General features: G+C 41.0%; 1 protein-coding gene across 2 annotated transcripts in view; it reads right to left on the reverse strand.

Annotated features, from left to right (window-relative positions):
* The window catches only part of SNAP25 (synaptosome associated protein 25), a 64,451-nt gene continuing 55,554 nt past the window's right edge, over positions 6,114-15,010 (reverse strand). For both annotated transcript variants that reach the window (XM_021390094.1, XM_021390095.1), the window contains exons 6-8: positions 14,047-14,172; positions 11,825-11,969; positions 6,114-7,728 (exon numbers count right to left, since the gene is read on the reverse strand). In XM_021390094.1, coding sequence (XP_021245769.1) covers positions 7,660-7,728; positions 11,825-11,969; positions 14,047-14,172 — 340 coding nt within the window. In that variant the 3' untranslated portion in view covers positions 6,114-7,659. The remainder of the gene's footprint in view (positions 7,729-11,824; positions 11,970-14,046; positions 14,173-15,010) is intronic.

A 15,010-nucleotide genomic window follows, 5' to 3' on the forward strand; every position in this document is an offset into this window, starting at 1 on the left:
GCAGCCGTGTCTCTTCTCTTCTGGGCAGCACTTCACTTGCAGTGTTCAAGCAGTTGTAAGTAATCCCTCCTGAAGTATGGATTACAGAAGAAGAGTAACTAAAAAGTGCAAAGGAGAAGAGTTAGTTGTGATCAGTTTGGGAGTGAAAGACAGCGAGGCACAGGAACTAAGGCTTTTAATTGCTAAAGACAAACACGGGATTAAAACATCAGTCAGTTTATACACAGTTTAGGCAGCACTCTTCTCAGAAGAAGTATGAGCTAAACATTTGGTTTCTTCTCTATCAGTAAAAGTTCGTGAATCCTTTTCTTCCTTTATTGGTGCTACAGCAGCATCCTAAGCTGTTCCTTGATCATGTCCTAGAGGACCAGGAGAAGAGGAGACTGAAGACTCAACCAGCTTCTCTGGATGAGAAACAAATTTCTGCTTCAGGTGGCTCACTTTTGATTTCTCTTGTCTCAGTTTAACTGAATTTTGCACTTGCAGCCATTTCAGTGATAAGCCGTTCTTTGCTCTGTCAGTCGGTGTGTGAAGTCCAGCTAAACTGTCTAGGGGTTCTGGTGGGAGATTCTCAAACATCACTATGATGCCCAGCAGTGACGTTCTCTAAGCTGTTTAAATCCCACCCCTCTCTACAGGGTCAAGTGCTTTATCTGTAAGATAAAGGTATGATCTAGAGATGATGTCTGGATGCAGGAGTCAAATGAGAAGTTGTTGACTCCCTCAAAGGTGGAGAGGCCCTGCAGAGAGACACTGACAAATGGGAGGGCTGGGCAATCACCAACTGCATAAGCTGAACAAGAGCAAGTGTTGAGTCTGCACCTGGCATGGGGCAACCCTGGGTACATGTACAGATCGGGGTACGAGTGGCTGGAGTGCAGCCCTGCTGAAAGAGATGGAGGGCTCTGGCTGACAGCTGGATGTGAGCCAGCAGTGTGCCTGGCACCAGGAGGGCCAACCGTCTCTTTCAGCAGGGTTGCTCAGCCCAAAGCAGAGGAGCTGAGGGGAGGCCTCATAGCGGCTGCAGCTCCTCACATGGAGCGGAGGGCAGCGCTGAGCTCTGCTCTCTGTGACAGCGACAGGGCCTGAGGGGACAGCATGGAGCTGTGTCAGGGGAGGGGCAGGTGGGGGTTAGGGACCGGGTCTGTCTCAGAGGGCGGTGGGCACAGTGCCAGTGCCAGAGCTCAGGGAGCATTTGGACACCGCTTCCAAACATAGGGTCTGATGTTTGTGTGGTGCAGTGTGGGGCCAGGAGTTGAACTCGATGATCCTTATAGTCTTTGTGGGTCCATTCCAACTTGGGTATTCTATTATTGCGTATAGCCTATAGGCTTCCATAGGTTTCCAACTTAGTATCAGCTGAGCCCCTCAATTCTTGCTCAAGTTTTTCCTCGTTCAAGTAACCATCCATGCGTTTGTACTGCCAAGTCCTTTCTGTCTGCTCGCTATGTGTCTTTAAGTCAGGTCACCTCAGAGCACTGCACCACTGCAAGGCTGCGGTTTGCGGTCCTGCTGTGTCCTCACATCCACCGCAGCTGTTGTGCTTCTCAGCATGTGTTTTACTCAGTTTTTGTTGTTTTTTTTTTTTTCTCTGGCCCCAGCCCTTTCCATTTTTCCAGCTGTCTGACTTACTAGTGCTCCTGTTGTATACCTGGGGGGCTTTAAGTAAAATTGTACTTTATGTTGAGGGCAAATGGGCTTGCTTTCTTCTGCTCAAGGCCAAGCAAGTCAGTGAATATGGGCTGACTTCTGAGGGTAAGGCTGTAAGGACAGCCTGAGAGGAGCAGCAGTTCATTTAGTCTCCTGTTTCTGCTTAGTTTCCCCTCATATTCTAATATAATCTAAGCGATAAATATGTGCAGGATGCACTGAAAATATGTTTTAAGATAAGTGCTTAAGGCTGTGTCAGAATGATAGCTGCCATTTCCTCCATGTTAACTTTTCAGCGTGTGTTTCCACAGGGTTTGTAACATGGCCCAGCTGTTTGAAGGGCCATCTAGGCTTCTAGGGATCCTGCCGATCATCAAAAGTCAGTCATGAAACGCTGACCTTAGGGGGGCTTGTTGTTGGTGCAGTCAAGTCTGGCAGTGCTGTGCAGTAAGGTTAAAACAGTTATGTTTTCTTCAGGGTATTTTGCTCACGTTTGTCCACTGCTGGTTTTGATACCCAAGAAAATCATTGGTGCAGTGGGATTAATGCATATTTATGCTTTGGAAGTCTAATCAACCCCCCACGAACGTAGATGAGGACTGTTCTGTTCATTTTAGTGAACTTTCCATCAGAATTGAGATGTAAAACCTACTGTGCTGTAAGTGGAATCTACCACTGCCTATATTTAAGCTAATGCTTAGCAAATTAACTTAAGACTTCCTATAGCGAAGCATGCTAAACCATTTCTGGTATGCTATTTCATTTTAACCTTTTTGTGCCAGCTTGAGTTGTTAAAGATTTTGGGTGACATAACTCAGCACAGGGAATGTATCCCAGGTGGGTTGAGGAAATCCTACTTCCTCTGACTGCTTTTTAAAAGCACAATTTTGAAAGCTTCAGTTTAAAATTGCCAATTTTTTTTTTTATGAATAAAATCTGGGGAAGTGAAGGGAAGTTGTTTTGTCTGTGTTAAAGAAGATCCTCCAGCTGTCTCATGCAGAAACACTAGTATCCACCAGTACTGGGGACTGGAGACATAAAATTTTGCAGACTGGATAGACTATCCAAAAAATTCCCCTGATGAGTTGTCTGCTGGGACTGACAGGGCTGAGGAAGGCTTTATACAGGGTGTCCCTCCAGGTGGTGGTGGACCAGTACAGTGCTCAACTGTGGAGTGGAAAGCAGGAGGCTCCCTGTTTCTCCAAGGTTCTTCCTGCTGGAATCGAGGAGACAGCCTGACTGACAGCCCAGGGCTGACAGACATGCCTGTGGAGGGACATGAAGTAAGTGAAATGAGGGACTGGACTGAAAGAAGGCCAACTGACAACAACTGAAAAGGAAAGGCATAAAGCAGTTGGTAAGATGCTGGGGGATGAGGGAAGGAGTGAGATGAGCTGATAGAAAGTAGGAGAGAAGGGGACAGGAGAAACAGTGGGGCAGAGGTTCAGGATGCACTGGTGATTGGGGTAGAAGCAGTGTGGAGGGAGTTGGAATCTGGTCCATGGGAAGAAAAGGCATTTCAGGGTTAGGACTCTCCCATGAAAGATTTCCACAGCATTTTTTTTTCTTTTTTTTATATCAAGACAGCAACAGCCCTGACACCCTAGTTGCTACTTTTCACTTTCAGCAAGAATCTGTGAAGCCTACCCAGCAGAAATGTGCATCCATTCTGTCCGCTACCAGCTGCTTGACTCCTAGAGGACCAAATCGTTTACCCCCATTATATTCAGTATTTGCACAGGCAGCAGTGATCTCAGCATACATCCCAAATGCCTGGGAATTGGGTGGTCCCAGGTAATAATTTATTTTGATTCCCCTCAAGTCCATCTTGATTATTTTTTTTTAATTACAAAATAACATTCAAAACTAAACAAACAGATAATGCTTAGTATTTTACAGTGCAAGCATAATCTCTCTGACTCCTGTTACAGAGGGTCCAGCTCTTTGGCAAGTGCTTTGCAAAATAAATTAGCCAAACACAGCCCTGGCCCATCATACCCACCCAGTGCCTTAACTTCTCAGCAGGGTTCCTCTCCCATGTCTGCATTTTTTATAGTTATCCACAGGTTTAAAAATACTACATTTATGTTCTGTTAAATTCTAAACTAACTGTCCCCACCTTCTTCTGGAAAGGCAACAAAATGGTGCAGAAGACAGCAGTCACATCCTGCACACCTCCACCCACAGGCACGCACAGCAGCAGTGTGTGTACTTAAGCTGTCTCTGACACACATAATTTTCCTTATTACTAAGTGCTCTTCTCTTTTCAGTGCCCTTAAAATAAAAGATGTATATGTGCTTATGTACTTGTAGAAGAAGAAAGAAGGAGGAGAAGAGTGTGAGAGTTGATTTGTCTTCCTCCAGATTACCTAAATAAGTCTTGAGCAATCTTGCCAGATTTGGGTCCAAATCCAAAGCTTGTGGAAGCTACTGGTGTGGCACACAATTTTTTGGAGAGTAACTGTCACCTATCTCTCTTGAAGATTGAATGTACATCTGTAATAAATGTGTCATGTGGCACAGGCATTTCTCGAAGGAGATGCTTTACAGTTCATCATGCATACCATGGCATATTTAGTTTTCTTCAGAAACAAGGGATGTATCATATTTAACGCCTGTAAGCTAATACAATTTGCATTTCTTAAAAAAAAAAAAAAAAAAAAAAAAAAAAAGCTCTTTACTCTTAGAGTTGTTTCTTGTTATATACACTATTAACACCAAATCTTCAAGGAGCATTAATCAATTGTTTTTCACTCTGTACTTCTATATCAAGTCTGTGTGCTTGTCATAAGATATGCTCTATCAGACCACACGATATGACCCATAGTTTCTTCTTGTGTGTTTGTGTCTGTCTGAAAAACCATAACCAGTTTAGAATCGGTGTGTTTATGCTGATGTTGAGAAGTATCAACATGCTAAAGGGTTTAAGTTTTCTTTCAGATGAGCCTCCTGGATGTTACAAAATTTTCCAGTTCTCTAAGTTTCTCACTGCTGAAATCTGGCCAGGTATTTAATGAAGATGACTTTTTGCACAGCGTATTAGACTATTATGTGTTGTTGAGGAATACCGTTCAAATATCCTTCTGGAGGATTACTGTGGGATTTCCCACCTAGGCTAGGAAAGGAGGAGCATGCATGATACGAAAGAAGCCACTAAGTGTGGACCCCTTCATCTTAGGGCTTAGGGGACGTGTCATTCCAGCTCCCTGCCTGTCCCCTTCCTTGCAGTGAGCCGTGCCTTTCTGGCAGGTAACCCTCAGCGGAAGCCTGGACTGCACTGTGGGAAACTTGGGCAGAGCAGGAGGGGCCAAACAAAAAAAAGGGAAATGTCACAGTTGAGGCAACATTGCCTTTAAAACTATTGAGTCAGCTGCTGCATCAGGGATTTCATGAGTGAAAAGCTTAATGAACAGAAGTGGATTGTTCTAGGAGGAAACTGCATGAAATCAAAGCTTTCTTTAATTATTTCAAGAGTAATGAATCTTGCAAAAGTCAATTTTCAAAAACATCAGTGAAATGCAATGTATTACGCTTATTTACTGAAGCCATGTTCAGCCGTCTCCTCAGAGACCCTGCCTACGGTGGGGCGGGGGGGTACGAAGACAAATACAATGAAATATTTCAATATTTCTGTGCTTTAAATTTTCAGCTTGGCAAAAAGCTTCATTTGGTTGTTCTCTTCATCTTTGTTCAGTACAAAAACAGATGTCAAGCCATAGTGATTTCCTCCACAACAACAGTGTGCATTTTTGATCAGCTATAATGGCCTTCAGAAATCTGATTTTCTTCAGATAAAGTGCTTTATTGTCACACAGATGAGAACGATATCTCCATTAATATCATCATTGCCTTCTTATATTTTCCTTACCCTTTTCAAATAGCCTGTTATTTGATGTTTGTGTGTTCTCATACTGTCACATTCTCTAGTACGATTACTGCCCTCTTTTCAGTAGCCTTGACACTGCAGAATGACAGTGCTGTCACGAGTACTAGAATCCCTGAATGAACAGGATTGGAAATGGCCAGCAGATTAACAAAAATTGCTTGAAGTTTACTCTTCGGCTTAATGAAGTGGGGGGAAATATTTACATAAATGAATTTTTAATAGATACTAAAAATAAAAAGCTGCTAAAGAAAATACAGCTTGTGTGTACATTTTCATGTGATTTTAATTATGCTAGCATTTGTGTTCTTCGGGTATTTTGACTTAAGGCCATGTGAGATGCATGAGTGAACCGTCGCTCATGTAGCGTTAATCATAATTTGTCCATATAGGGAAAAAAAACCCTGAGAAAATATTATAACACTTTTCACTGGCAGTAAACATTAGCTGTTGTTAGTCTTTTAAAAATATATATTCTTAGCAAACTATACGAACTCTGTAGTTCAAAGTGTTCCCTGAAAAGAAGTGTGTGTCTAGATCCACCGCAGGAATGAATTTTATTGACTAAGGAACTGTATCCTTTTGCAGCATATCATTTATTTCATTTTCCTTTCCCTTGAACAAGAAAATATATTTTGATTCAGTGTTTGACAATCCAAGCCAAGTTATTTAAAATAATATTCACTTTGTACTTAGTGTAAAATGCTATTTTTAGACCAAACGCTTCTCCTTTTATACAATATTGCAAACAGAAATCTTTTGTTTCTAGTTCTCATACAGAACCAATTAGTAAAGAGTCTTTGGACTTCTTTGCACTTCTCCTTTTCCCAGTTAAGTGGCAAATAACTGGGTCTCACTGATACGTAGAACAACAAATAGATAAAGCAAGCATGGATTCTGAGATCTATAATTTTTAATAATTTTTAAACTAGCTACAAAATGTCAATCACTTCACAAACTGACAGGAGACATAAGGAATTTCATATTACATGCTGTAAATGATATTTATCTCACAGTTTATCTAGAGTTCATTCATTTAGGTTTTTTTAATTATTTTTAATTAAGTCAGCTACTAAACATCTCAGCGATTTGGTGTGCATAGCTCTAGGTAAGCAACGGAGAACTGTACCGATAACAAACCACATGGGGATAGCGACTAGTGAGAGAGAGCCTTATAAAAATTACTTTTCTTTGCACCATTTCATATGGTAGTCGTTTCCTTCAAAAGATAGTCTTCAAAAGCAGCAGACAAACCCAATATATTACACTTATTCTTTTTGTCTTTGACATATTTTCAGCCAAGCATGTTTTGCTGGCAATGGCTAAATGGTGAGTGCCAAATCCCTCTTTTTTCATAATTAAAAAAAAAAAAATGATTAATAACTATATATATATCAACAAGAAAAAGTGGCACGACTGCAAACTTGCTGGTATAACATAGTCCCAAAAGAGTCCGAATACTGAGCATGCTTTTGTTGTCATTGTTGGTGTGCTACTGCCATGGGAAAAAGTCTTGTTTAAGTAGGAGTCTAAAAGTCTATTTATTCCTCATGCATAAATGCATAAATCACATCACTTTGTAGTGCAATGCTTGTTATAGTAAGATAATTCCACATTGTCTAATCATGAAATCATAACAACAGATAATGGCAATGAAGAACTGAAGACAGCAGGTTTAAGTGCTTAAACATCATGATACCCAAAGACAGGAGCATGGCAGTAGCTCTGTGGAATGTCACAGTTTTACAAGAACAATACTGTATATTTAAAGGTTAACAGCACGTTTAGCATTCCAACATGGTTGTCATTCAGCAAACATCATTTAAAAAAAGGAAAGGAAAAAGGAAAAGGAATCCAAACAGAAACAAGGAAAGGGAAAATCCCAAAAAACATCATAGTGAGCTATAGCCATCAAATCAGCACTATGTACAACCTTTGGAAAGAAAGATATCTAGAAAAAATTAATTACAAGTATCATTTTTGGAAAGCTGACAAACTACACAGGACAACATTTACAATGGGGCTGATATGTGCATGTGTGCAAACCTAGTAGGTAAATACCATGATAAAAGCATGAAGGTACTGCCCTCTGGGACAGCACTAAAAGGAAATGCACTTTGCTGCATTTAACCACTGCCGAGCATCTTTGTTGCACGCTGGTTGGCTTCATCAATCCTGGTTTTATTGGAATCAGCCTAGGGAAACACAAAGAAAGGGGACAGATGATTATGTGGCAGAGAGAGAACATGTACAATGCTTTGTGGGCACTCCTTTAGTTTTGGCTATGTCAGGAAAAACAAAACAAAACAAATGGAAATTACAGATTAGCCTGATTTTGTGACACTGAGTCGCCTTTGAGTTTTTGTGAGCTTTTGTGTTTGTATTCATTTTCACTGAACTCTCTTAAATGCCATGCCAGATCTGTGGCTGCTGCTAATGGTTTGCACCATCAACAGTGTTGGACGACAGGATGACAGTTGTGATGTGCATGTGGATTTCATCAGTGAAAATCTTCCAGTGCTCTGTAAGGCTTAGATTCGGTGGACCTGGACTGTCTGGATCTTTTGACTGTGTGTGTGACAAGGAAGGAAGAAGTAGGAGTGATGCCATTACTCCTGTCTCAACAAAGAGTTCAGTGTAGCTGCAAGACAGGGTAACCTCATTCATCAGGCAGCTGCATAGATGGGAATTAAGAAGGAAGGGATTCCATCATGATTTGGGATTCTACCATTATTTGAAAAAATCAAACTGGAATTTAGTCCAGTGTGGGCTGGACTGTTGACTTCACTGTCTTCCATGCTGTAGCACTCGCCATGCTTATAAAATGCTGTTAGTAAAACAGCAGGTTTAGGTGTTCTGTTTGAGAGGGCAGAGACTTTAACCATGGCTTTCTGTCACTCTGTAGAAGTTAGTTTTGGAGTCAAAGACATTATTGTAGCTGACAAAAACTGGCAAAGTTCCTTTCAAGTCTGTGTTGCTAGCAGAGGGACTAGAAAGAAAATGGTTTCAGTGTTTGAAATGAGACCTGTGGGAAAGGTGAGAGTTGTGTTACTGCTTTAAAAGCGTGACATCAAATAGCAAACTCTTTTCTGCAGTTTGATGTCTTCATTTTTTTGTTAGCTTTGATGATTATTCCCACTTCTCTGGGGTGTACCCAAATAGTGCAGATTTATTTTAAATCTTCAATTTGCAAAGGCAGAACGGTGTAGCAACTTTCCCACATTCATTTCGAAACCTTTGAAAATTGTTATACTGATCTGCAATAAATCACTCTTAAGCATGTTAGGCTTTTATCCCTGATTGTTCTGGCAAATGTAAATATGTATTTTTAGTACAGCAGCATGTTCCAGATCCTCAGTAAGGGTAAATCATCATAACTACTCATTTTGAACCACATTTCTGGTTTTTATGCATGAATTTGACCTTGTCTATCACAGTATACCTTTTGCCAAAAGATTACCTGAAAGATAAATTAATGGCTTGAAAGCATTTAAGTTTATCATGAAATACATTAACATTGATTGAATATTAAGTGTTGATGAAACATAGTGTTTCTAAATGGGAATACTAAAGCCTAAATTTGGTAAATGATGTTTCATCCAAGTCAGTGGGAGTCCTTGCCCAGACCTTCCAAGCTGGGTCAAGACAAAATGTTTTTAGCCCCTTCTACTTTCCTGCCAGCTTTCCATTAATGGCTCTTTTTTGGATCAGGCTGTCTTCTGGTGACAATATCTGACCCATTTGACCTACTTATCATATCGTCATTTTAGTTTTTGTCCCTTTTTCTCTGATCTGAAGGAAGGATAAAACCTTTTATTTGTTGCCTCATCTGATTACCATGGATAGAACAGATTACCTCTCTGCATTATGAAATTGCTCTGGTTTGGATGCACACATCCAGTTTAACGTAAGTGCTTTAGAAGCATTTGGGTTAGCTTGGTGAGGTACCCAAGCTTTTGCAACATATGCCAACCAAGGATCTTTCTAATGATGATAGTTGACTGAAAGCACAGTGCTGTAGCTGGTCAGAAAAAGAAAACCACTCCAGCCACACTGCATTGCCTGCCACCAGCCAGGGGTGATGCCTATTGCCATGTCTCATTGCAAAATGGAAGTGTATACATTTTTTTGGTTTTGATATGATCCAGATTCAGTACTTTCTGTATTTAACAGAGGGTTATCTTAATATTTTATGTTTCCTTTTCTGGTATCTCATTACTGCTTGGGCCACATGTTCTTATTCAAAGAAATTCAGCAGATTTTCACTAAGTCTGAAGACTCTAATTTTTGTGCTGCTTTCATGATGATTCCTTTGTGTACACTGCAAGTCCATCTTTCAGAAATGTGTCACTCTTCTTAGCCAAAGGCTCTAACCGACGTGGCCTGCCTATGAGGCTGGATTTAATAAGTTGCCTTAGCTAGCAATGTTTTTTCCATTTGCTGTATGAAACACTGCATACCTAACCCTGTAGGAACACTGCTCAGATGTGGAAGGCCAGTCCCTCGGTTAGCTGCTGCTCTCAGCATGCACTGCCTAGAGATATGTCCCATGTTCTTTGTGTTCACAAGGGCCTGGTCAATATTTTCAAAATCCAGATGTTTACAAGCATGAACTGATAGGATAATCCTTGTTAGGATTGCTGCTTTTTGTGATAGCATCCTGCAAACATGGATAGGATGCATTTGATTTCTATCCACAGGGAATGTCTCCTGCTACTATGCTATGTCATGAGCTGTTAATGTGTGTGTGTCTTTGTTCTTCCTCTGAAAAAATAATATATGTCTTAGGCTTGCTATTTAAACCTAGTTATGGCATGGGCTGTATAATCTTCCAGTCTCTTGTTGCAGTGTAGATTAATTTGCTGCTTTCTGCTGCTTTTCATATGAACAACAATGGTAAATCTCTCACCTCCAACCCCCCATTTCATTTTTCCCTACAGTATGAAGTGCTGCAGAATGGCATCATGGTGACACTGTACATTTTCCAATACATGCAGACTAATAGATGCAGATTTATGAAACACTTTTGACTGACACAAAGCCATGCACTCTTCTACGTTGTATGATTCTGTCAGAGACCAGCATCCTGCCTGTAAGGCAACATATACTTCACCCAGTCCTTCTTGGAATTAAACCCCAATAAGAAAAGTGAGCTGACTGAATCCCTGACTGCAATTTTTTTGTGTGTGTATGTGTGTACACGTACTAGGCTCTGATTTAATTAATTGACATGAAAAACAGGCATGGACATCCTGCTCATCTAAGAAGGTTTGCACGTGTAAGAAGGCTCAAGAGTACAACCTCTACCTCTTATGGTCAGCATTAACTCTAAGCAGCACATGTAAGTCCTTGGGTTAGATCCTCAGGCTGTGTAAATCTCAGCTGAAGTCAAGTGTTGTATTGATTTTACACCAGATGAAGATCTAGCCTCTTATGTCACTTCAGCCTGACTGCCTGTGCCTGGAGTGCTGCCAGTATGAATGCAGATGGCTTGCAGATCTTGAGATGTGAATACGGCAGAGAGATCCCAGCCAGGTTCGGAGGATGCTGCTATCTGCTTCAGAAATCTGCAATGCAGGTCTGGCACTGGAACAGTGCTTTCTACCTTTTTAGCTGGTGATATCACAATAGAAATTCTGAGCTTTTGGACTTCCTCAGGGTCCATTTCTATGTAAATACACCGATAGAGCTGGTGGATGTGTTGGAATGTGATTATAATCGGGCAGCATGACAAACCTAGCCAGACTGTCACCATACAGCAAATCCGTGCTTGATGCATCCCCATCCTCTTTTTGTGACTGGTCCTCTAAAGAAGCGATCCTATTCTGAATCACTTGCAAAGTTTCTGAGGGAAGGAAAGTCCAAGAAGGTTTAAAATTTGCCAGGAAGTGCCAGGGTCCAAATTCCATGGTTTTGCACAACTCAGGGCATTTTTCCTTTCCCCGCACCCTTGCAGAAGGAGTCTATTTGTGTTAAGGGGTCTTCTCACCAGCTGTTGTCTTGCAAACCCAAAAGTGCTGGTTCAGCCCAACCAGCACTGAAAGTTACTGAAGATCCACAGCAGCAAGCTGCTTTGGTCCAAAGCAGAAAAGGAAGGAGAAGAGAGAGGAGCTCTAGCAGCTATTTCTGTCATCTGTCCTCCTATGAGCAGAGTTAAAACTATAGCATGACCTCTTTTAAAGAGCTGGGAACCAGCTGGTAGACACATCTGCCCTTCTTATGCTCAGCCTGTGCTTGCAGAAGGGAAATTACAGCCCCTTTTGGGGTTCTCTTAGAAATGTCAGTTCTTACCTTCTCCATGATCCTGTCAATCTGGCGATTCTGTGTGTCGATCTCATTGCCCATGTCCAGGGCCATGTGACGTAAGTTGCCAATGATTCCACTGACCTGCTCAAGGTTCTCATCCATTTCGTTTTCCCGGGCATCGTTTGTTACCCTTGGAGTAAAAAAAAAACCAAACCAATTATTTGAAACAAAGAGAGAGGAGATTCCCCTGAAACTGATTCACCCCAAACTTCTCCTGCACCCTCCCTTGCCTGTCACCTGTGGAGCATGCTACTGTGCTCAGCTTTGAAAAAAAGGAATTATTAAGAAGCTATCCTGAAAATCTTCACAAACTTATTTTTTGAATGTTGAGATTAATTGTCTGAGTTTGTCACTCTCAATTAGTACTGTTCATTCCTTCTGCTCCCAAAAGTGTTGCTGTCTGAGCTTGTCTGTACCTCTTATAACACCCCTTCGCTAGCACTGGGCTTTCTCAAAGGATGTGGAAGAATGAAAGGATGCTTCATTTGGACCTGCATGTGATTACAGTGTGGGAAATGCCAGAGGGCGGTGGAACTGAAGCTGTACCAGCTGCTTGTGTTCAACTATACAGGATACCGTCCAGTCCTCACAGACTTGGGGCTTGCAAAAATATTGGGCAAGAAAATCCTGACCCAACCTTGTATTTAATTAAGTGTATTTTCAGTGGATAGATTATCCCAGATTACCTGCCTTTAGTAAAGATCTTTTGTCTGTCCTCTTAGCCCCATCTTTAACAGTTGCTTGTTTTTTAAAAGAAAACACTTGCACTTGATTGAGGACCAAGTTCTCTGCTCCCAGGACTGAAGAGGCACGTGAAGACTGGCACTTGGAAAAGCAAGGCCACGTGTCCCACTCATAAAATCACTGCTTTGAGTCTATTGTGTAATTTGTCTTCATAGAGGTGCTAAAAGGGTACTACAAGCTATTCATGGAAGAATTATGCCATGGCATAACTTTCTTCACTGCTATTCTGTTAACTCTCCCCAGCCTTTGCTTTGATTGGGCTGCCATCCAGAAATAATAAAAAAAGAGAATGGCAGACCCAGCAAACTTAAATGGCAACTCCATCCCACGCTCCAGATTGCATGACAGCGTTGTCTCTATTGCACTGATTTCCTTTTATCACAGGAGCCAAAAAAATAAGTGGATAATAGTTTTTGGAAAGATAATTACTTATTAATCCAGTGTCCTTAATCTTCAGAGATCAAAGCTTTGCCTACTGGTATGCGTTTATCCATTCAGCTGATAACACTGTCATCTAAATACATGCTCTATAAGCACTGTAATCAGTATGTACCTGTTGCTGAATCCCCACATATTGGAGAAAGTTTGCAGTATGGTTGCCATTGGAATAGCTGTATGTTTCAAAGTAGCTTTCACCTGAGTGCCAGGGATTGCCACTGAAATGTAAATGTTTCCACATGGTTTGGGCTTTTCAGCAGCTGAGGAATAGGGCATAATTCCCTGTTCAGTGACATTCTTTGGATGATCATGGTTAGGGAAGTAGTTTTCTCAAAAACTATTTACCTCTGGTAGAAATTGTGCTTCAAGTTTTGTGCTTGGCTTTGCTTTGGCAGAGAGCCTAAGGCTCTTTTCTTTTAGAAAAGAAAGGAAGAACTGCTGAATGCTTTGGTCATTTTCTGGCAAGGACAAATAACGAGCACTAGATATCTTGAGACAACAATAATAATAAGCTGGTATTTATTTGACACTTCATCTCTGAAGTATTTGACAACTGTGCCTTGTTCACACCAGGGAGCTGGAGTACAGGTGACAGTATTGACCAGCCATGGGAATCTGCATCCTAACATTGCTGCTGTGAAGTATTATTCCTATTTTATTATTGCCCAAATCAAGTCAGTCTCAAGGAGGAAGGCATAGGACAACTTTTTCAAGCATCTTATGATTCTTAGGGATGAGACCCTGACGTCTAGGATTTCTGGCAAAATAACCATCCTTTGCACTAGCTCAAGCACCAGCAGGGCTGGGGGAAGTCACTGAATGCAGTGGGTCCTTAGTATCTGTCCTAATTGGTGTCAACCTGCATATGAGCACACGGAACATGGTGGAAAACACTGGCACCATCACATTACCTAGTGTCACTGAAGGAGTTAACAAGTGTCACAGAACTCATGACCATATGGAAGAAATCTAAATATATCGGTGACAAGGAAAATAGAGAGAAAGCAGTGGATAAAAAGGCTCACCTGCGGATAAAGCCACCACTGATGGCCATCTGCTCCCGTTCATCTACAACACGTGCAGGCTGGCTGGCTACAACGCCATCCTGATTATTGCCCCAGGCTTTTTTGTAAGCATCACTTGATTTAAGCCTATGCAAAAAAGTTGATGAGTAACAAAGCATCAAGTGGACAAGGACAAATGCAAAATTTTACTTCTCCAAGCTAGAAGCTGAATCAAGCAAATGAGTTTTCAGAGGGTCATTGATTGTATACCGATATATCATAATCCTGAATAAAAGGACGGTTTTTTGTTTAGTTTTTTTTTTTTTTTTAAACTTTACTGCCACAACAACTGTGATGGTCTGAGGTTTTGTATCCAATAGGGTGAATTGCAACTGTTAAGTCCACAACACTTCACACAAGTTTTTGGATGTTGACTGAGTTTCCAGAAAGGAAATAGGAAAAAAAAATGAAAGAAAGAAAAAAAAAGAGAGAAGAAATACAGATAAGTAGAAAACATTGTTTCATTTCAGTGACACATACGTTGTGACATCAAACACAGAGAACGTACTGGCAGACAGACATAAAAACATAACTGCCAAGTATAGTGTGTACATCACATCACAGCAACACACCCTTTTAGAGTAAAAGGATTTGGCTAGATTTTAACATTTTACAGTGCAGAACATTGGGCTTTTGCTGTTGTTAGCATGTATGTGGCATAAGAGGCATTTAAAGCCCCTAACATTTTCCAAGATGGTTTGGGGATTATTTTATCATAAAATTCATAGGGTTTGTTAGATTTTCAAATAATATATCGGTACATGAAAATAGTAATCATACATCTACAGTTGATGTACAAACCTTTGTCCACAGAGACAAAAAGTAAAATAGGCAGAAGTGAAATGAGTGCGGGAGAAAAGAATAGATACAAGCAATCTAGCATCAGAAAGGGAAGTTTTTCTACGTTTTCTTCATGCACCAGCTA

Source organism: Numida meleagris, chromosome 3, assembly GCF_002078875.1.
Source record: "Numida meleagris isolate 19003 breed g44 Domestic line chromosome 3, NumMel1.0, whole genome shotgun sequence".
Lineage (NCBI taxonomy): Eukaryota > Metazoa > Chordata > Aves > Galliformes > Numididae > Numida > Numida meleagris.